Below are 23309 nucleotides of genomic sequence, written 5' to 3' on the forward strand. Positions count from 1 at the left end.
TGATATTATTATATGATATAATGCAGTATTATACTAATAATCTGCCCAGGAGTACTAACACATAATGGATAATGAGTATTTCTACTTTTAATATTACTTTCCTGATAATACGTCTGCACTTTAAACTAGTAAGTATGGTATTTCTACTTTTTTTTAAAACTATTTTTAAATTTCATTATTATTTTTATTTTTTATTTTTAGTTTTTACCTAATTAAAGGATCTGAGTACTTCCAAACTCAAGTACTATACTTTTGACGTACATGTACTTTACTTGAGTATTTCCACTTTATTCTGTTAAACCTCTACTGCTCTACATGTGTCTGACACTTTTTAGATTAATAAATAAAATAAACACACATATGTGACCTCAGTACCTCCACAATATTAACATATTATTATCATTATTATTATTATTATTGCTGTTGTTGTTCTTCTTCTTCTTAATATTTTCTTTTTTTTTTATTTTATTCATTTTTATTTTTTACCTAAATAAAGGATCTGAGTACTTCCAAACTCAAGTACTATACTTTTGACGTACATGTACTTTGCTTGAGTATTTCCACTTTAAGCTACTTACACCTCTACTGCTCTACATGTGTCTGACACTTTTTAGATTAATAAATAAAACAAACACACACATGTGACCTCAGTTCCTCCACAATATTAACCTGAACATATAAAAAAAATAAATAAACAACAACAACAGTTGTGCTGCTCAGCCGCTCATGAGAACACTCTGACGTCGGAGCCGGGGAGGGGTCCGTGAAGGCAGCCTAATCCAGCCCAGCCGCTGAGGAGCCATTTTGGTCCCACCTAAATCAGACAGAGCAGCTTCACTTTGGGCCGCCGGAGATGGAAGAAACCGAGGCGACGGCGAGTGTTTCTGCCAGCCGAACCGCTTGAATCCCCCCGAGAAACATCGACAGGTGACACTCGACGCCATGGCGTGTTTGTAGACGGAGTTGTTTTTGTGGAGAAAAAGAAAAACCCCGGGGCGATTTTTTTGGAAGTGGCGACCGACAGCGCCTTAGTTTAGTTAGCTTCACTGACTCAACCCCGATCGGACAGACGGACACTGATTTCAGTTAAACACAGGCCATGAACGCTGCGTACGCGCCATGTAAATATTGAACACAAAAGACTATTATGCTCTTTTTGTGAGGGTTTTTTTTTTATTTTATTTTTTTTTCCTGTGTAAATCCTCCTCCATTCTCCGGTCCCTAACAGTTCAGGTGCTCGGCTCCAACACGTCCGGTCTGGTTTTTTGAAAATTGTCACGATCCATGCTGAGACAGTTTCCCCCCTCAGAGGACAGAGCTGCAGAAAAGCAAAGCAATAATCCCGTTTTGTCGGACTGACGAAGACGTCGGTTGGATTTTTTTTGGACGAAGGTCGATTAGAAGATGTCAACAAAAACTCCTTTGCCTACGGTGAACGAGAAGGTGACGGAAAGTGTAAGTATAAAGGGGCTGTTTGTTGGGGTATTAAGCTAGCTGCACTTTGGTCTCATTTCTGTACAGGAAAATGGTTTAATTGCCTCTAGAAGGAGGTGGCTGTTGCATTGAAATTGTGGTTGATTAATTACTGTTGTTGGATGACAATTAATTGTTTCACACTTTGTTGTTAAATCGTAAACAAGCTTATCTCTTATGTCAAAACACGCCTTTTGAATTCTATGTAATTCAATGCATGTTTTGGAATTCATTCACATGTAAATTATAGTTTTTTTCTTACTAAGTTTTAATGTGGGTACAGGTAATTAGGATGTATTCAGGATATTTAGGCCCAACCTCGGGCTGAACTACAGTACTTTGCTTGCCTGTTCTGGCAGGCAACAGTAGTTTTCTGTTCTGGCTCGCCATTGGCCGCCCCGGCTGTCACTCAAACGTTTCAGCCGTTCAGCTTCCAAATATGGAAGTTAGTCCCGCCTCCTTGTGACGAACTGAATATCCTGTCTGGAAGAGCGTTGTCAAGGTAGCGACAATGCAGCTTCCGGCCAGGATTTTCAAAATTAGACGCGTCTAATTTTAGAGTTGGTGTTTCTAAACAGTGTTTGTTGTTTTATATATATATATATATTTTTAACATGAAGAATTATATAAAAAAAAAAAGAAATCTGTTTTACAAAGTGAGACTGCAGTTTAAGTTTTAAGGTCATTTATTATCAGAAAAAAATAAGTTACAGTTTTCCAAAACATCAGGTGACATCTTTACGTTCCTATTTTTTCTGACAAATAATCCAAAATCATGAGAATATTCTAATAACAATTGTATAAAACACAAGAAATCAGAAAACCCTCTCATTTAGGAAGATAGAACTGGAGAATGTTAATCATTGTTGCTTAAAATGGACCCCAACAAATTAAGCGGTTCACCGAAGTTGGTGTTCGTTTAATTCTCGACAAATCAGATCAGCTCCAATTTGTGTAATCTATTGCGTGTGTCACGAAAGTGAGTTTAAAAACATCCCGAAGTCAAATTTACAAAACTCAGTTATTTGTTTCACAGTGTTAGAAAACAGTAAAGCAGCAAATCCTCACGTCTTAGAAACATTAAGTGAATAATTGATCATAAAATAGTTGTCAGCACTGCAGTAATTAATTGAACTGATTTCTCAGTCACTTTGTACTTGGATAGATTGAATTAACCATTCAGGGTGTTGGATGAAGATAAAAAGCCCACTGTAAGTTTTCTCAAGCCAAAGTGATTATTTTTTCCTCCCCAAAAACCAAAAGTATGTAATTCATGATCACCATCTTACCGACAGAAATGCCGAAACCAGATATGTTTGGTATTTTAACTTAAAGAATGATCAAAATGATAAAGTGGTAATGAATCGACAGGAAATGGAGACATGCATGTTTCATTGTTTTGATCCACCTGTAAACTGAAAATTCAGCTTACTTAAAACCTCAGCTGCTAATTTTAAAGCTGCCTTGTGCTTTCTCTTCATACTCCACTCGTCTCCGTTTGGTCGTAGCCTTACCATACATTTCTTTTTCACCCCATATGTCCCGTCTGTGTAGCTGCAGCCACGTAATGTCCACATGTGATATCTGCCGAATCTCATGACTCATCACGGCGGCAGCAGCAGCAGCAGCAGCGAGTCAGCTGGAGATAAGACTTATCCTGCACAAACAGAGCACTGAGGGCGATAAGATGTGCTGCAATTTTATTGATCCCTGTAGGGGAAATTAGGCCACTTCAGTAGCTGCACATGTGAAGATTCAGTAGCCAGAAAAAGACGGCTTGGAACCAGTAGAAGCAAGAACGAAAACTGAAATTACACTTTATTGGCAGCTGTTTTGACAAACGATCGATCGTTGAAGTAATTTTCTAAGCAAAAAGACGACGCACAAGATGGTTTAGGTTCTCAAATGTGATGATCTGCTAATTGTCTTGGTGTTCATATTTAATTTACATAATAGTAAGATTGATATCTTTGGGTTGTGCACGAACTAAGACCATTTTTCAGTGTTTTCTGGTGTTTTACATGGACCAGTCAAGAAAATATCCTATTTTCAGCTCTGAATCAAAAAGAATATGACGAGTTAAAGGTGTGTTGACTTCATCTGGCAGTTTCAGCGTTGCATTGTTGGCCGAAAAATAATCATTCAAAAAGAGACGGGACTAGATTGAACAGCTGGTTAAGAAAAAACGGTGATTGCTCTGCTTTTTATGTTTTGCATTTCTAGATATGGTGATAAAAGCTTGAGAGTCTGGAAATTTTATGGTTTAGGTGCCTTGAAAATGCCTCGCTTGAATTTTGAAACCTTGAAAGCAGCTGACTAAATGCTTTTAATGTGAAAGGATAGCAAGCGATATCCGGCGTGTCAGCCTGCAGTAGGCTTGACCGAGATCAGTGCGTCTCCCCCCCCCACCTCCTGTCGTCTCCCTCTCTGGTCTCCCTGTGGTTATCTGGGCTCCGAGTTGGGAAAATCTGGTGTTGTGGGAATCTCTCTATGGGCATCACCAGCGGGGCAGAGTGTTTTCCTGCTGAAACATGACGGGCGCCCAGGCAGCCAGGAGACACCGCAGCCTTGTGAGTAGCCACAGAAAAGGAAAAGGGATCAGTTTAAACGGGGAGATTTTATTTCATACAGGAAGTTGTGAGTTGGTAAATGGAAACGGTGGTCTTTGAAACATATAGATGTTTCTGTCATTCATGATTAGCGGGTGGTACAGTGGAAGGAAAAAAGGAGTTTAATGTTCCCACACTAGAGAGAGAGAGAGAGAGAGAAATGTGTCTGTGGTATTCAACCGTGACCTTATCCTAGTTGATGGTATTTTTATCTCCTCTGCTATCGCTGTAGAAGTCCTAAAATATTCCTTTAGTGACTTAAAGAGTGTGTGCTGCTTAGGAGAGTTTAAAGTGACCTTATTGTGATTTTAGTACTTGTATTGTTCTTGTTCTTATTGTTGTAGTTTATTTCCTACTTTTTTACTGTACATAGCGAGATAAGTTTCACCGGAGTCAAATTCCTTGTTTGCTTGTACAAACTCGGCCAATAAAGTTGATTCTGATTCTGATTTAATCTCTAAAACGACTCATGTGGAGAATTTGAATGTCTGTAATGTTAATTAAGTTTATTGTGACCTTGATCGTATCTATTTGTAACTTTTTAATTGACTTTATATTACGTGAATTTATCTTTTAATATCTGCAGAATGTGCTACAGAATGAATTATGTATATGTTTTTAATTGCACTGGTGCACTGTGGAGGGAAAAGTCAAAGTGGAGACAAGCCTTCTTGCTTATCATGCTCGACCTCTTCTGGCTCTGTATGAAATTATCGGTTTGCATGAAAGTCGACGCTCTTTTTATTAATTTTCCCACTTTGTCGTTGTCCTTTTCACTGTCTCCGGGGTGAATGGGGTCAGTTGGGTTGTGGGTGGGGAGGGTCGGGCGGGGCAGAGGGCACCTCCACTGCTAATGAAGCATCGGCGGGACAGTCGATACCGCGGCCGCGCCGAGTATCTATTTTTCTCTGCCATAGTTGTCGGGACACAGAGGGGTGCTTTTGACCACCCAAAGTGCCTGAAAAATCGATCCTCCCATCGGTGGCGCTGTCAGAGCCGTGCAGCGCAAAATCACAACATCAGACTTCCTCCTGCGGCGAGCAGACGGTCTTTGATTGCACGTCAGAGATGCAAATCAGAGTCTGTTGTTTTTTCTGGATGTGTAGAGCACTCTTAAAGTATCCTGAAGAGTCAGTCGATTAGTTGTCAACTATTAAATTAATCAGCAACCATTTTTTCTGAAGGAAAAAAATTCCCAGATTCCAGATTCCAGCGTCTTAAGTGTGAATATTTTCTGTCTTTGTGGGTAAAACAGTCACCCTGACTTTTGGAAACGCTGATCTACGATTAATCAAGAAAATGATCAACAGATTAACCGACAATGAAGGTGATATACAGCCCTGTCCAGACTTCAGTGGTTTTCCTGAAAGCTTAGTGCACTCTTAAAGTATCCTAAGGTATAGAGCTGCAACTATTAGTCAGCTAACTATTAAAGTAATAGCCATTCGTTTTTGATAAATTTCTGAAGGGGAAAAAGTCTAAATTCTCTCATTCCAGCTTGTTAAATGTGAGTTTTTGGTCCTAAATGGAAGGAAACTGAATTTCTTTGGGTTTTGGACAAAACATCAACTGGATTTTGAGAAACACTGATCAATGTTTTCAGACATTTTATGGACCAAACAACAAATTCATTAATCAAGAAGAATGAAAAGCAACTGTCTGTCCAGAACCCATTGGTTTTTCTGACTATATTCCTTTACAGCCTCAAACGACACCCTACTAACAGACATTCATACTCTGTCAGTCAAAGCTGGGAATTGAAAACAGCCCCCGTTAAATCAGACTTCATGAGTGTGAAAATAACAACAGCTCACATTGTTTCCCATCCATTTTTCACCCAACAAATGCCAGATAGTTTAAGTATTGTTTAAACTGCCGATCACAAGCTGAGACACGTGGAGGTTTGGCTGGTTTAAATCACAACAGCGGTGTGGTAACGGTACTTGAAGCAGACTGCTGGTGTGAACTGACCCTTTAACTTTTCAGGTAACTTTTATTTTTCTGCTTTGTGCTCTGCTGCGCTTCCTGTTCTCACAAAGTCTGTGTACCCACGAGCCACCACAGGATATGAGACCGACTGTAGCTGCCAGCCACAGAACAGAGAGGTGCTTAAAAATGCATTGGAACAACATCTAAAAGACACAATTGTAATTGTGGAGAAAAGAACTACAGTTTGTTTTGCTGTGGTTGATTGTGGGACCTGCTGTCATGGCAGGTGACTTGATAAAAAGCTCACCAGCTGTTCTTCACAACAGGACGAGAAAATGAGGAAGATGTGTGTGTGTGTGTGGGGGGGGGAAATGTCTGAAACAGGCAAGAAATTGTCCTCAAGTTGAGCTCAGATTACTGCTCTTCAGCCTGGTCACATTTTTTCAATGTAGCTTTCAGTTACTTGTGTGTAAACGTGACTTTCTGTATCACGTGGGAGCCGCTGACTGGCTGACTGGCTGACTGGCTGAGTGGCTGAGTGTCTTCAGTGCTCTCTGGGTGGGAACACACTCATAATGCAATGAAAATATTCCTTCACCTCAAATCTGTTTGTCTTCATTATGATTTTAAGTTTAGGGCCACATCTGATTCAGTCCTAAACCCCCAAATCTTTCATTTATTCCAATGCGTTTATAGATGAGCAGCATTTTGTCACATAAGAGAGTTTCTTGAAATAGGACTTAAACAATGACCAAGCTAGTTTTTGGTCAGTGAGCTAATTGATAACTTACTAATCGTTACAACTCTATTTAAGTTCATACAAGTGCTGCCAGGAAACTTCTGAGTGTTCATTTGACGGTGTGATTCATTTTAGAGCTGCAACAATTAATAGTTGAACGGGAAAATTCAGCTTCAGCATTTTCGAGGAATCATTTTATATAAAAAAAATCTGAAGATAACCAGTTTTAGTCTCCTAAACGTGAGGATTCTGTCCTGATTTTTGTGAGTTTATTAGTGTTGTTTTGACAGATTAAACTTGTTTGAGTCTGTCGCTGAGGACTCTGGGAACGTGTGATGGCCATTTCTCACTTTTTCGGACATGTCACAGAAAAGATGATTAAACTTCAAGTATTGGACATGCAACCGAATTATCACCCTTTTTAAAATGGATTGTCAGGGTTGGTAAGCTAAGGGGTCCAAAGCTGCCACCATATCTACCTGTAGTTCTGAGGCTCTGATATTCGGTTGATGAAATGGTGAAACTACTGTTAACCAGCCACCTGAGGCTGGTGGGAGAAAAGCTCATTTTCCTCGTGTGGATGCAGAACTATAAATATCCGTGTTTTTTCCTGCAGAGCTTAAGTGGATATGTCACAGTGGGTCCATATGAGTCACTGCCGGCACATGTAGATGTTTCACAGTAAGAAGGCACCCGTCTAAAATAATGTCTCTTTTCTTTTCTGCAGCACACGTCTCACAGCAATGGGCGCCAGGAGGTCAGCACGCGCTCGGCCCGGACCGGCGTGCGATCCCGCAGCTCCGAGGAGCCGCAGCAGCCCCACGTGGGCAACTACCGGCTGCTCAAAACCATCGGGAAGGGCAACTTCGCCAAGGTCAAACTGGCCAGACACATCCTCACCGGCAGAGAGGTGAGACGGACGCAGACAGACGGCAAAGTCAACGTTTAGACATTAAAATAGTCTGAAACAACAGAATCAGGTTAAATTTGTGCTTCACCGTCATTAACTGTTGATAAACTGATAAACCTGATCTGCTAGAACACCAACCAACCACAGCAATTTGTAAAGAAGGTTTTTGTGGCTTTAAAATAATAAAAAAAAAAAGCTGTTACTTAGAGTAGCGGTGAGATTTGTGTAATTCTTTCCACTGGAGTACTTAAAGGATAAAAAGATTTAACTTTACCATCATGGTTTGTGCTAGTTTCTGCTCAGATTCAGATGAAGATCTCATTTTTTTGTTCTGTAGCAGAAGAGTGAAGTCAAGATGAGACACTTAAAGCCTCGTATGTGGTTTGTGAGCCAACGGTTGAATTTTGCCATCAAGTTTGACCACGTTTGCTCAAAGCGTCGCCGCATTTTGTCGTTCATGTTAAATAAGTTAGACCACCTTAAGTTCAACCTCAGCGTGATGCAGCAGGACTGAAAACTGTTCACTGAAACCAAAAAACGAGTGAAGTTTTGCGTGCCAGCTTGCAGCTGCAGGTTTGCACACTGGGATGACAGACACACTGCTGCGCTGACATTCAGTCTTCACCACCAATCCTGCGTCCCAATACTTGTCTTGTGAGTGAGAAAACTGTCAAGTACCAAAAGTTGGCATCGAATTTCCAGTTGGATCGCTTGTTTCATCAGACAGTTCCTGAGTTAATTCGAAATTTTGCCAATTGAGGAGTTGTCGTGCAGCTGCTTGTGTTTGGACAGCACTTAACATTTAAGAACACTTCTTTTCCAAAGTAAAGTACAGCTTTTTACTGGAAAATCCTCTTTATTCCATAAAGTTTTACAAATAAAGCATTGCTGTGATCTCTGTACCATATCGGGTACATTTCAAACCCTACCAGCTCCACATACCGACTGTCTCGTGGCTTCAAACCTTGTTTGCAGTAATGGATGTTTTCAGGGGGAGCCGTTGCTCCTTGGATTTGTTCATAATTGATGAAGCGAAAGAGCAAGCATCTTCTTAACACGCTGTACGACATTTAACGAGACCGTGGTGCTCTTTTCCCCTCAATGCGCTCCTGATGCTGTTGTTAATTATTCGGACCATATTTCTCTTCTCAAGGCGGAAGTTCAAACGGGCTTCTTCCTCTCCCATATTGTCTCTAAAGTCTTTTTAGATGATTATTTTCCCCTTTAAAAACAGATTTAATGTCAGTTTCCTTTTCTTTGTGGTTGTTTTTGTGCTTTTTGATTACAGAGTCATATTCCACTTCCTCTTTTTCACACTTCTCCTCTGCTGTTACATCCAATTTAGCTCAGTATTCAACGCTGTTTTTTTATTTTTTCTTTCTTTCTTTTCTCTCCACAGGTGGCAATTAAGATAATAGACAAGACGCAGCTGAACCCAAACAGCCTTCAGAAGGTAATTTACCCCCCTTCTCTCTCTTCTGTTGCACTCTCACGCTGTGGCAGAGTTCGCTTACGAATTCATGAAGCACAACAGATTGCATATTAATTGTGTAAATGGGAAGCGGGGCACGCTGGGGGTGAGCATGTGTTCTCCATATAGAGCTTTTTTTTTTTTTACTATCCCACTGTGGTGGACTCTTCAGCTCAGGTTCTGCATGAACATTTTGGACTGTAATGCTTCAGCTTTCAAATGTGAGGCCTGAAGAGCAGAAGAATCTGTGTGAGATTTTGGGTTTAGTCTATTTACTCCTCCTTCCTGCAGTGGCTGAACTGAAATGAAGTGTTTTGGCCACTTTGAAAAGGTTTTTAAGATTCAGATCTGTCCCGTTTAACTCTGTGGGGACATTTTCTGCACATCTATCAGCCTCCAAGAGAAACTAAATGTGGATTTATTTCTTTTCCTCTACCTTTTTCCAGTTGGCGCTGCTTGATTGTCATGCAGCTGGGAGTGACAGTTTTGTTTTTCCATGTTTAATCAACCAAATCAGGAAGTGGGTTTGCTTTTAAAATGCAAATTTCAGAGGCTGAGAGTGAATGCTGCTTTTGCTGCTCAGTGAATGGCAGTTTCACTTTACAGTTTGAAGTCAGTGAGTTGAGAATGAGCTGCCCATAACCCTGTGTCCTCTCTTTTTGTGTACACTCATTAGCAAGGGAGATGTGTGTCTGTGTGTGTGTGTGTGTGTGTGGTTGTTTTGATCTGCGCCGCTGTACGTTTTGGCTCTGCCTCTCGGTCTGGAAGTGGTTTCATGGAAGTCAGAGCGATATCGACTCGGCTGCAGCAGCTTTTTTTGCTCATCAGACAGAAGAGGGGACGGGTTCACAGAGCGGCGGCGGCTGCTGCTGGTGTAGATGATGATGATGATGATGACGACGACGATGATGCTGGGTGTTAATGTTCGGCCGGCTCCCCTCTTCCTCGTCCCACTCAGCGATCGGCTAGTGGTTTTCCATCAGTTTTTCCAAAGCTCCATTGATTCTGGCTTTTGTATCTCAGAGGCCCGGGCCCTTTGGCATTGGCTGTGACACTACGCTGACAGAAAAACACTGAGTCATGACAGCGTTGTTCACGGAAACACAAAGCGTGAGGCTTTTGTCGACAATCCTTGTTGTTTTTAGGTTACTGCTTTGTCACAGTCAAGGAAAAAAAAAAAACCTCTTTTAGGAATGTGTCAGGTTGTTTTTCCTGCTGTTCACCAGGGATTTAGATTTCTTTTCATGTTTATTTTAAGGAATCAGAGCACACTTGAAAAAGAGACCGCATTTCAATACTTTCTAGTACTCTTTCATGATTGGCACATTAAATGTTCCCATTCCTGTCACTGCTATTTTTAGGCCTTCTGTGTCTTTACTTGGTCTTTTTCGGTTGAGTTATTCAGAGTTGAAGGAAATCCTGACATGGATTAGATTTGTGCTTATTCTAAAGGTTTGTCGCTCAATAATTGAGCCTGGCCCGAATCTTGAGGGTTTCATATCTACGAGAGTCACTTGACAATACTCCTGCTGCTGTCTAGCAAGAGAAACAGAAGACGTATCTGCTGTCGTACCAGCAGACCACAGAGCAGCTTCCTCAGCTTCAGAGCCGGCTGTGAGACTCACAAATTCATCCTCTGCACTCCGCCATAAAAAAATGTGGATATATTTTTTTCCTCCTGTAGCATTTGGAGCTAAAGCTTACATTGTGCTGTGCAAACCTGTGCTGCAGAATGACAAATACATGAGCCTGGTGTCTTGCATTAAAGGAATAGTTGGACTTTTTGGGGAAATACACTTAGTCACGTATAAATGCAGAGAAATAACATGAGAAAATAAGTTTCACTCTCATGTCTGGATGCTACGTATGAAGTAGATACATGTGCAGTAGTCACATGGCAGGATGCTTGATGTCGAGTAAAGCAAATTAACCCAAACGCGTCACGCTTCAACTTTCCTCCTCCTGCATATCTTCCATCGTGCAGATTAAGCATCCATTTTGAACATTGCTCGAAATGCTTGATTGCATGTAAATGCAAAAGCCGGTTTGCTGTTTTTCCCAAACAACTTTCCAGCAGCTCTATCTGATGTTGGTTGCATAAGTGAAAGTGGAGATCGCAGATTTCTAGAGGGGTGGCAGCACAGGGCTGAACCAAGTGTGCTAGAAGTCAGAGGGGATTTTGTTTTGTTAGACCATGTAAAATATGATGCATGAGTAAAACCCTGAATGTATCTGGTTTTTCTTCCTATACACCACAGAAAAAAAGCACCTTAGCAGCTTAGCTTAGCATAAAGAGTGTAAACGGAGAACACGACTAGTCTGGTTCTGTCCACGGTGACAGGAAGTCAGTGGGCCTGTGTGAGGAGCAGTGCTGCACATAACCTGACATAAACCACAACGTTTTGTTTTTACTCTTTGGTTTTTGACGGATTAAACAAATGAGATGTAAGGTGTTAGTTCTAGTAAGCTAAGCTAACTGGCTGCTGTCTGTAGCTTCATGCTGAACTGTCAGAGAACAGTATTAACTCTTGGTGGATAAGCATATTGTTCAATGTCTAATTACTCCTTCATAACAGGCCACAAATCTGATCCATGTTAGGATTTCCTCAACTTCCTGCAATCCCCCAAAAACTATCAAAATGCAGAGCAACAAATTTGTATTAATCTGCTGGAAAGAGTTCCCAACAAATGCTCCACTTAGTCCCGTTTGTGTAACATTTAAAACTTCAGTGTCCCAAATTACTGAGCCTTAAAAGTGACGCTATGCATTTGTGACCTGTTTTTTTTAAAGCTGTGCGTCTTCAGGAGGAACTAATGGGCCACAGCCAGGCAGGGGAAGTACTGAGAGACGGACTAACTCACTGTCGGTTTGAAAGAGTTGACTGAATGGGATGTGTTCAGGCTCAGGATGAGTTTTGAAGGGCTGGATCTCGTGTTTATTTTCCTCTGCTCTCGTCTTTCTTTCTGAGCTGGTGCTGCTGTAACAGCCAACCTGCCTCAGAGCCGGCACCCCTGTGTCCTGACCCCTTATGTAACTGGAAGAATTGGCGAGAGGCTGATAGCGGGGGATATCGTCTCTGAAGCCTAAGTGTTTATTTTCAGCCTCTGTTCTTAATAGTTCGGAGGAGCTGAGTCGACATTCACATCTGTCAACGGCTCCTGGCAAGCTGCTCCCCGCTTCCTCTCTCCTCTTCATCCTCTTATTCACCTCTCTGTCCTGATTCGACCTGCTGAGGGTCTTGTTGGCGTCTGGGTCAAAGGTCAGGGAGGGAGTGTGACTCTTGGAGGTTTTGATTAAATCTAAACAACGTCTGCCACATGCTTGGAGCCTGGGACGACCTCTGCTCTCGGTGCTGACGCTTTGCCTTTCATTAGCCGTTACTAGACATCGTTTCTAGCACAACTTTTCAACCTGGAGTCACCAAAATCATTAATCTAACAGGAAGAAGAGCATTTCTTAACTTTTTATTCAAAAATAACAGCATTTATCGTGTGAAAAAACAAATATTTGCTCTCTGTAAGCCTCTAATTTTAATGAATAAGGCAATAATTGAACCTGAATACAGTTTGAGTAATGACTTGAATTGACTTTAAAAGAGACAAACCCTTTCTCTGTTAAATGTCCTAAACTTTGGTGTGACTGGAGCAGTTACTCCAACCAGCGTTTATTCCCTCAGGTTGATCTTTTAGTCCTGATGGGAACTGAAATAAACAAGCAGGCGGGTCAGTTACAGTAAGAAGTGCACAGGCATCCATTGTCCCTACTGATGATGTTGTGACTCAACTCAGAGTCTCCGACCCGGTGGGAAGTTTACCAAAAACAGGCGGGAGATGATCTAACAACGAGCCCACAGGAAGTTTTGTTTCACAAGATCAGTTGTAATTAAGGCATCTTTAACAGGAAAACACAGCAGGAGGAGGTTTCCCCACTAAGGTTTGGGCTCCAGCAGGCCGACTGTAGGTGTGATTTCACCCTCAAACCGTGTGTCATATGGCCTGAAGGTGGCTTGTATTGATCACAAGGCGGATTGTGTAATCGGGGACAGCTGTGCATCATTGCGGTGGTATGACTGGATCTCCAGCAGGTTTACGTCTGCGACCTCATGGTCGTATTATGTGGTGAATCATCTCTGTTCATCTCTCGTGTTTTTCCACTAATTCTATTTACTGCATAACGTACCCGACAAAGTATTCTCATATACTCTTTGGTTTGTTTTCCAGCCTCCCCAGGTGTCAAAAGGCTTGTGTCTGCTATGTAGGACAGTACAGAGTGTGTCAAAAACTTTACAAAGTCACTGAGTTTTAAAGAAAGTGGTACGCTTGTCTCGCTCTGACAACCGAACTACTCTAAACATGTTTCCCCCTCTCTAGTAATGAGGAAAAGATGAAGTTCCCCCTTCCTGAGCAGCACTGTTTCCACTGTCGCACAGAAAACCAGCTCAGATTTATTCCTCTGCACTTTGTGAGAGCTCAGGAGAGTATTTTCAGTATAATGATGGGCAGAGCGCGATCACAGGCAGAGAGTAATGACAGTGAAGAGACCTCAGGCTCACTCCAGAGCTCGTCATCGTCTTCTTCTTCCCCTCCTCCTCCTCCCCCTCCTCCTTGTCAGCAGCCAGACTCGTCCTGGCTCAGTTTGTTAACATGGCTTCCAAACCGGTCGACTCCATCCTGAAGGCCCCAGTGACTTGAGTTCATAATTAACCCTTCAGTCGAATCATCAATGAGATTTATTATCTCGGTTCCTCCCACAGCGGACGCCTGCTGCAGCATCTCTGTGTTTATATCACCATTTTGAAGTGATGCTTATTATCTTTACAACTGTTTAATCTTGGTTTTTCCAAACAGAAATGTTTGTAGTGGAAAATTGGAAGAAGTAGAGAAAAGGAATATATTTATTATCTCTCTAAATGTCTCATCACCCTGGTAATGTCTTCGCTTTGCTCATTTTGTCAGATCACCTGTGGGGAAATAAACCTACAGATCTCAATATCCAGAGACACAAACTGAAAAGAAAAGCAAGCAAATCCTTAATTTGGAGAAAAAAAGTTGAGCTGAAATTTGTCGACTGACGATTTTTCAGATTTTGTAGCTTTATTGTCCACCAGAAGTCAGATGTTACATACAAACTAAATGCTAATCAACAATTTCTCGGTGGATTGAATTGCACTTAATGATAATTAGCTGGAAATATTGGACCAAAAAGGAATGCAAATAAATACAGATAAGTGTGACATGCTGACATTATCAGGAATGCATGGCAGGGAGGTTGGATGGAGCGCAGAGAGATCTGCAGTTCAGATACAAGGCAGTTCAAAGTGCTTCACAGGGACATAAAACACAATAAAAACGAGCCTCGGAAGCATTAAATTGCATGTAAAAGATAATAAAAGTACAAGAAAATAAATAGTTAAACCACAGTAAACATTGACGCTCACCAGTCGCCGATTGGCCATCGAGCAGGGGAGCGATTGGTTTCAGTATTCTGTCCAACAGCTCAGCGTTTTTACATCTGAAGTGTTGTAAAAGAACACATTTATTATCAAAACTGTCATTGAGTCATTGGCTGTCTATCTAATTCAACTCATCGACTAATTGTTCCAGCAACAGATCTAATTCAGCGGCAGTATGTAGTAATATACTAGTATAGTAGTATTTCCGCCTTGTTGTCTTGATTTAACCACATTTCCCAGACAATGTTAGAACATCTTGCATTTTTGTGGGCAGTTTGGCCTTTTATTTTGATAGTGGACAGTAGAGACAGGAAATGAGAGACGCAGCCCCTCATTCATTTGAATAAAACCACTTCCTACGCAGGGGGCTGCAGCAATAAAGTCCCTCCTTTAAGGCAAGCGCACATTCCTGCTAGATTACTTTGTAACGTGAACGCTGTATTTATCCTGGTGACTTTGAAGTTGTTTTGCGCCGAAAGACAAAATGGCTGCTTCCATCATAACTTTCTCATAATGTTATAAAAGTAACAAGCAGTGTGTTTTTTAAATGTTTTAAACCCTCAGACTCGTTGATTTGTTACTCAGACTGCAGAGATGGGCCGTATATCAAATAGATAGATAAATATTCAGTTACAAAACACTGTTGGAGCTTGTATTTGTCTATTTGAAATTCTTAAAACACATTTAATGTCATTTTATTCTCAAATAAGAGACATTTTGATCCCCAGGTTTAAACTGAACTACGTAATGTTGAGTTAGTTAAAGTTGAAGACTTTTTTTGCTCCACTGCACTTATGTAACTGTTCAGTTCCCCCAGTTGCATTTTAATTAGCTGCTCGCTCAGTCAGTCAATGGTATTTTAATTAAAAACACTTTTCATGCCAGCGTTTTATTGTGATATATTTATGAGCAAGTATTTGGAAGAAGATGTAAGAAGATTCTCTTTTTGTGTCTCTGCTCAAACTGGATCAGATTTTGCACCAACACCAACACCAACCCTTTACTGTTTAAAGTCTGGACTGACAGACTTAACCTTATCCCCCGACATCCTTTTAATGTGAAAATGTGATTTTACTGAAACATTAGAGCCTTTACAGCCGTTATAGATGATTAGACCGCGATGTTATCAGTTAATAAAAAAGTTTTCTGTGCGGCAATATGGACGAGTGGCGTGAGGAGTGCAGTCCATGCGTGAAAGTTTGCAGCCTTGCTAACTTCTCACTCTGCTGAACACCTCTCACTGTGCTAGCTGTGCTAACTGTGCTAACTGTGCTAGCCCAACGACCCCCGTAGGCCCCGGTGGTCTGGTGGTCGTCATCTGACTGCAACACGCACTCTTCAAAATGCGCCTCACAGGGGAAGTATTCAATGAGTTGAATTCTCAAAGAGGCAGACGACAACTCCTGGTCAGAGAGAGTGTGTAAATAATGTTTTTATGTAAAGATGACATAAGACCTCAGCACAACAGAGGACAGACGGACAGTGCAGAGGGGTCAGTGTGACACATGACACAGACGTGGAACGACAGCACGTATCTCTGCACATTTTTTGCAGTGTTGTGTAACCGTGTGTGTTAAAGCAGCGCTGCGTGCGGCCTCATACTGAACGAGAAAACATCACCCGCTGTTTGTCACCATCTGTTTGCCTCTCAGGCAGACACTGGCCGTCCGGGGTTCAGGACAGAAGGCGTTATCGGGGCGTCCTGGTGGATCTGCGGGTTTGAGGCGCCGCGAGTTCGAATCTGTCGGCGAATTTTGCTTCACTGCAGTCGTTGATTTCTCTTCCCACTGAGAGAAAAGCTCAGAGATAAAAGAGAAACTCACAAATAGCGAACAATGTATTATCCCAACAAGGTGTGTTCGCTACACCTGCAAAAAAGATGTCATTTTGAGCTCTGACGAAGGATTTTTGACTTTTTTATAGACCAAAAACAGATTATTTTACTCAGTCACAAAAGTAATCAAATGATAAATTGGTAATCAGAAGCATAAATGAGCAAAAAGCCCAAATAAAACAAGGATTCACTGTCAAAAAGATGTTCCAGCTGTACAGTCTGTCAAAAATGAAGCTATAAAAAGATCTTACGCTGTGCTGCTGAAATTAATAATTAATCTTGTAAGCATGTAAAACTTGTCGAGCAGTTGTGGTTGGAGCTTTAAAATTACAAGAAGTTTTTTGCCTCATTGTCCTTCAGTTTCAAATGATTACTAAATGATTAAATTCTGAGCTCTGATAACTTTATTTTAACCTGCTTAAATCATGCCCTCAAAAATATGAGTTGGGCCGTAGAGGGATAAACAGTTAATTATCAGACTGAGATGTTAAAAGTAAAGCTATTAAACAGATCGTACGTAGTGCAGCTGGAAGAATTTGGTGTAGTCAATGTTGGAGGCAAGTAAAAATGTCAAGCTGTCGGTGCTTTCTCCTTTTTAAGATGAAGAGGATTTATGTCAGGACAGCAGTTTGAGCTGTGATAAGTTAAACTTGGCTTCTGCTCATCTGAACCCTGTGGATTTATATGAACGTCTGTATGTGGAAGGTATTTCTGTGGCTGCACGGTCTTACGAGCTGCCGTCGGTAAGCTAACTGAGGCTACTCCCGCCTCATGAATGATTGATGCCTTTTTATGTTTTTATGGGGAGGAAGAGAGCGAGGTGTAGTTAACAGTGGATCAATAATACATAGCACTCAGTCCTCTTCGTGCCTCCTACAGTGGAAAACTGAAAAGCACTTTTGGCCGTTACAAATCTGCTCGTCTGGTCCCTGTGAATGCTGATGAAGGGAGCGTGTGTTGACAGAGCGCCGTGTTATTAGTGCAGAGGGATGGTGCATGTTTAACTTAATTCAGATTAAACTCTCCTCGGCTGTTGTCCAGGCGTCTCTCCGGCCGGTTTGAACCGACGCTGAGCTGCAGGGAATCCCGTTGTCGTGACGATCTGCCGGCGGTGACAAAACGATCACATTTCCTTGACAAATGTGTTGATGTTGGCACAACACAAGACCCAGTGTTTGACTTTCTGAACACATGATCTCCTGTTATGAACTGTCCAAGAATAACAGCAGTGTTGATGGTTTTCAGTAATGTGATCAGGGCACAAATATCAAGACGCAAGGCAGGAAAAACTCTCCGGTTAAATCCTCCGTTTTTTTTTTTTTTTTTTACCGGACTGGACTGAAGATGCTAGCTCTGTTAGCGTTAGCCTCCAAGGCCACGCCTCCTTGTTGCCAGGCTCGACCACTTAATTGCGTGCGGCCTTGTCAGTCAAACCAGGCCTGTTTCCCGTCATCTGATTGGCCACCCATCAAACTACTTGGAACAAATATCATTCAATAATAATCGATGGCCGATTGATCGGAGCACCTCTAACTGTTGCTATGTAATCAAGTCTGTGAATGAATCTCACTGGGATTTTACTGATTTAAATACAGGGTTGAATACATTAAATGAATGATCAGAAACTTTATGCTCAGGGCCGTTGAACTAATCTAACTCTGTTTACTTTGTCATGTCGTACAATTACTTCAGCAAGTATTTGTTTAATGGTGTCATTCCCTCCTTTTCCTTTGGGTTTATCTTGTCTTGAAGACGAGACGAAGAACCAGTTAACCAGCTTTTGTGTCACAGCTCTTTAATTTCATGCTCTTCACATCTTCTTGTATATCAGTGCTGTGACTGTATGTCCCATTGTGACGTTATATGAAAGCCAATAACTTCCCATTAACTGCGTTGAAATGCTGATAACATATTGAATCTTGAAACCCACACCGCCAACTAATGAGCGTTTCACTTCTCTCTTTCGTTTCAGCTCTTCAGAGAAGTTAGAATAATGAAGATCCTTAATCATCCCAATATAGGTAAGTGGCAAACACAGTATTATGGCACAAACAGAGTGCTTGACATGTAGGGCCTCTGACCTTTCTGCTGTCGGACAGTCACATGAGCTAGTCAGCAAGCTGCCGGCCTGCAGTTCATCAGCTTGTTTTAATTTATACGCTCCTTCTTAAGCTTTTTAGCTCCTTTTTTATTGTGTTTTGGCTCAGACAGACGTCAACAGGAGATTAGTGAGTGAAAGCTGTGTTCTTTCAAATCAAACAATGCTGGAAAAATGTAGGAGTTTCTATAAATATAGCAGCCATCTGAAGTGTCAAACTCTACGGCCTTTGCCCAAAACTGTTGTTTAGGTTTTTACGACGGGCTGTAAAGTTGAAATAATGTTTGGCAAATCTCCTGCGACATTTTATTATCTCGTTAACTGGATGGCTACTGCGCTCTGCAAGCCTACGTGACTGAGACTAAAACTGGAGGGTCACTCTTTCCACTTTGTTTTGGGATCAGAAAATGAAACCGTTTTTGATCAATAAAGAAGAGGGCACTCTGCCTGGAGAGGAAATACACACTGACACCAAACCAGTGCAGCAACAAGAAGCCAGAATCATTAAAAACCCTCAGCGGTTGGAGGGTTGAACACGAGCGGGACAACAGCAAAGACATGAGACACAATGTTGTGGCAATGATCAGGTGTCGCGTCAGGTCACGACTAACGATTACTTTCATTATCAATTAGTGTGACGGTTATTTTCGTGATGTCCTCAACAAATGTTTGGTGCCTAAAATGTGAGGAAATAGCCATCACAATTACCTAAGGCACAAGACCATGTCAAGAAGAAGTTAATATCAGATGACAGACGAGAACATGAATATTAGTAAGAATACAAGCATATTTCATCGTGTGCGATATACATGTGGGACATTTCATATTGAGATAACGGCACATATCACGATACAGGATATTTTTTGCTTGTGTTGCCTTCATGCTAATTTCAAGGACACAACGTCGACCAAATGCTGAAAAAAGTAGTGCAGCAAAGATTGTGATCTGCATCCCGATGGAATAATAATCATAATAGAGCGACAAATGTTTTTCTATTGTCACCGGATACATTTCGTTAACTGTTAACTGATATTTTATACTTCTGCCTAATGTTTGCACTCCTGCTGGTTTGTACTATAACTGCAGCACATCAGTTAGCTTCAAGATAAAGTTCCACCTTCTCTAATCTTAACAGGAGTCCAATAAGAGAGATCTGTGTGGGAGAACAAATGAGCAATAAATACTCGATTAATACGTGCTTAAATCAAATAAATATAATATAATGTGGTTGAAGTTGCAAATTTGAAAACCCAAAAATCGCAGCAAATCCAGACATTTGAGAAACTTTATTATAAAACACATAAAAGACTTTAAAAAATTATAAAATGATCTCAACAGTTAATTGAATATCCAGATAGTTGTGTTATTTTTCTATTAATTGACTAATCAATTCGGCCTCAGTGGCTTTCATACGGACCGACTCTCTGACTTGTACAGTATGTGCACAAAAAAAACACACACCAGATGACCTGCCATGGTGCGTTTGATTTTGGAGATGGGATTCCCCGCTAATGACTTTTAATTTCCTTTCCCCGGCGCTGCATGATTTCCTCTGCAGAAATGTGATTATAATTACCAAGGTGATAGTAAGCGCTCATCAGGCCGTACGCTCTCCATCTCCATCTCTCTCCCTCATTGTCTTCCATCCCACCTTGTCTATATTTAGCAGTGCAGCCGCTCATCACACAGTCTTTTATATCTTTGAGCTGAACACACTGCAGTAAAAAAGGCTTCTGAACTGAACAGTAAATATTGAGTGCTGCTAAGCTCGGCTCGATGCTGTGCTTACATGGTCACGACACACACACACACACACACACACACACACAGATCCACGTGACTTAACTTTTCCTCCACAAAGCGTCTGTTTGGAGACGTTTTTGGCGTTTGTGTCCATGAATTCATTACCGTCTCTGTCTGAATCTCTACCATCTTTAGACGTAATTGAATTTATCGTTTCCCCTCTCTCTCTCTCTCTCTTCCCCCCTCTCTCTCTCTCTCTCCCTCCCTCCCTCCTCTTTAGTCAAGCTTTTTGAAGTGATTGAGACGGAGAGGACGCTGTACCTGGTGATGGAGTACGCCAGCGGAGGTGAGACAGAAACACAATAAACATTTTGTTCATGTAAACTGGAAAGCATTCTACCTCCAACACGCCAAACCTATCTGAGTGAGAAATGCAGCCTCTTTTAGTTGAATGAAAATGCATTTTTGAGTTGTTGTTTTTTTTTAATGGTTACATAACCCCAATAAATTTGGCTCTAAACATAAAACAATTGTAGAAACCATTACAGAACAGAAGACCAGATGTAGTCGGTAGAAATCTGCACACCGTGTGCTGCTCCCAATGTCCCCAGTATGATTTATTAACACCAAAAGTAATAAATGTGTGCATTAATAATTCAAATACATTGGGAGCAGCATGTAGCCTACAGACTTTTATTCTACCTGAAACGACAAATGTAGAACAACACGAATCTGAGTAAATCCAAGCTGCATTTACAGTAAATCAGATTTGCGAGCAGCTGAGCCGTGTTGGATTACTTTATGCAGCTTCCAGAGAATATAGACATGAAGTAAGTTATTTCCCCAATTATTTTCTAGAACATTGACTGCAGTTGATTTAATTTGCTCCTAATTTATCAATAAATTGGAATGAATTATTTAGATCTGTGTCAGCTGAACAGTAAGTGTGTGACGTACGTGAAGCATGTGACTAAAACGTCCACCGAAGAGACGAAAGCATCAGACCAGTCGACGGCAACGAGGAAACTGTGACCTCTAAATGTCATTTTCCCATCACGCTTTCTACCGATTGGGGTGGTTTCCTTTCGTTTGTCATTGATTTCTTCCTCAATCATTTAAAGGCTCTTGACTGTAAAAAGAGCGCGACCAGTTGTTTATCTCAGTTCCCCAATACTGACATAACATTAGTGAATGGAAGCATGAATGAATGCACAGTTACTTAAGCCAATTTTGTTAAAATTTCGGAAAAATGTGCACTGCATTCACGTGGAAATGTAACTACTGTCCCAGTTTTACCTGTAATTACTGTGAAATTACATAGTTCTTACAGGAAAACTACTCCCTAAAAGGAGACGCATGTCAGAGCAGGAAAAACCTCTCAAATCAAACCGAAGAGTCGACGTCCGCTTTGTCAACATCCATATTTTTATTAAGTTAATGTGTTCAGCATCACCCAGATACGAACATGTCCTCTACTTCTGGAGATTTCTTGTAGGGAAAGTGCCATTTCATTCCTCATTGAATGCAGCGGCACACTTGCACGGCACCGAAGAGTCACATCTTGTCATTGATTTCTCGGAAAGGTTGCGTTCAGACCGCCGAGCCGAGCCGAAAAATTGTGAAGACCCGCTCGCCGAGGAGCAAATCACATTACCACCGAGATGGGAACTCTGATCGTAGGCCAATTGCATTAGATCATAATGAAGTAAATCTAATATTTCTCCAAGTTTGATATTGATTTTCTTGGAATTCAAGCAGAATCTTAAGGAGACCCCTCAGCTCTGTCTGCAGCACAGCCCCAGGACTGCACGGCTCTCTCCAGGAACTTCTACATTTCAGTCTCGGATGAAGTCATGAAATTTACTGTGTAAAGAATAATGAAAATACAAACTCCCCAGATGGTGGGAAGTGTTCTTGCCAACCTATGAAACAAGTAAAATAACAGCAAAAGTGTATTATTCTGACAGAGAAAGCCTTCTTCCAATAAAGTCCCTACAAAAACGTATAAAACAACATATAAAAAATCACTGCTCAGTTCTGCTGCTGGTGGCTGGAAGCTATAATACATAATTAGCTCTAACTTTGAATTTACATGAGTTGAGTTAATTTTACTGGAGACTTTTCTTTGCCAGAATAAACTTTTAGTTGCAATGTATCAGGAGCCGTGTTGGCAGGATCTGACACTGGATGAGGGTCAATTGCATTCAAACAGATAATCTGAGGAATGCCTCGACATTACTGAATTTCTCAGGCGTAATGTTAACCTCCTGTTCCACATTTGTACAGAATCCTCAGAACATATGTCTTTTTAACGGCACACCATCCTCTCATTTCCCAAGCTTACAGTATCCTTGCTGCATTCCAGTTTTGTTCCCTAATCTCATCCCCATGTACGGCACACGTTGTGCCCTTTAGCTCTGGCACACTCTGTCTTTAGCAGTTGAGTCAGAGAGCGTCGATGAATTGTTGCTTCTCTAGAGCTCTGAAGTACAGAAACGTACACTCTGACCGCCTCTGCGGGTCAGCGCTGACAGAGTAGCAGGGTTCTGAGGATTCAGGAAAAGTAGAGGGGGCGTTTTTTTGTTGCTTGTTATGTTGTTTAGTTACTTTTTTTATCTCGGTATGGATGCACATATGCGCACACGCCAGCCACTCGAGCTCAATTAGCACACGAGCGAGCGTTGTCACGTTTTGGCTGGAAGTGTGCAGAAGTGTGGGCCGAGCGAAGGGTCCGCTGCTGGAGCCGAGCTCGGCAGCAGCTTTGTGCCTCCAGGAGGAGCAACGCCGCCGCGCTCGTCTCAATATGGTCAAGAAACACCCTGGAACCATGCACATGGGTAACGGTGCAGGCCAGCTGTGTAGAAAAGTTCAGCCTCAAGTTATTTTTATCTGCTTATTTTTACTAGTTGTGACTCACTTTCTACCTTCTTTCCATCTGTCTTGTTCTCTGACTTCTCATTCATTGCTCCTTTTGTATCTCCCTCAATCTTTTACACTCGGTTTGTCGCTCCCTAATTCTCTCTCTCTCTCTCTCTTTCTCTCTGTGTCTC

At 41.5% G+C, this 23309-nt stretch overlaps 1 protein-coding gene across 14 annotated transcripts in view; it reads left to right on the forward strand.

The window, feature by feature from the left end:
- Nucleotides 1-817: 817 nt before the first annotated feature.
- mark3a (MAP/microtubule affinity-regulating kinase 3a) overlaps nucleotides 818-23309 on the forward strand; it is a 55306-nt gene continuing 32814 nt past the window's right edge. For all 14 annotated transcript variants that reach the window (XM_070842156.1, XM_070842154.1, XM_070842161.1 and 11 more), the window contains exons 1-5: nucleotides 818-1455; nucleotides 7478-7660; nucleotides 9060-9113; nucleotides 18391-18439; nucleotides 20540-20605. In XM_070842156.1, the coding sequence (XP_070698257.1) occupies nucleotides 1405-1455; nucleotides 7478-7660; nucleotides 9060-9113; nucleotides 18391-18439; nucleotides 20540-20605 (403 nt within the window). In that variant the 5' untranslated portion in view covers nucleotides 818-1404. The remainder of the gene's footprint in view (nucleotides 1456-7477; nucleotides 7661-9059; nucleotides 9114-18390; nucleotides 18440-20539; nucleotides 20606-23309) is intronic.

This window comes from Pempheris klunzingeri, chromosome 13 (genome assembly GCF_042242105.1).
Source record: "Pempheris klunzingeri isolate RE-2024b chromosome 13, fPemKlu1.hap1, whole genome shotgun sequence".
Taxonomy (NCBI): domain Eukaryota; kingdom Metazoa; phylum Chordata; class Actinopteri; order Acropomatiformes; family Pempheridae; genus Pempheris; species Pempheris klunzingeri.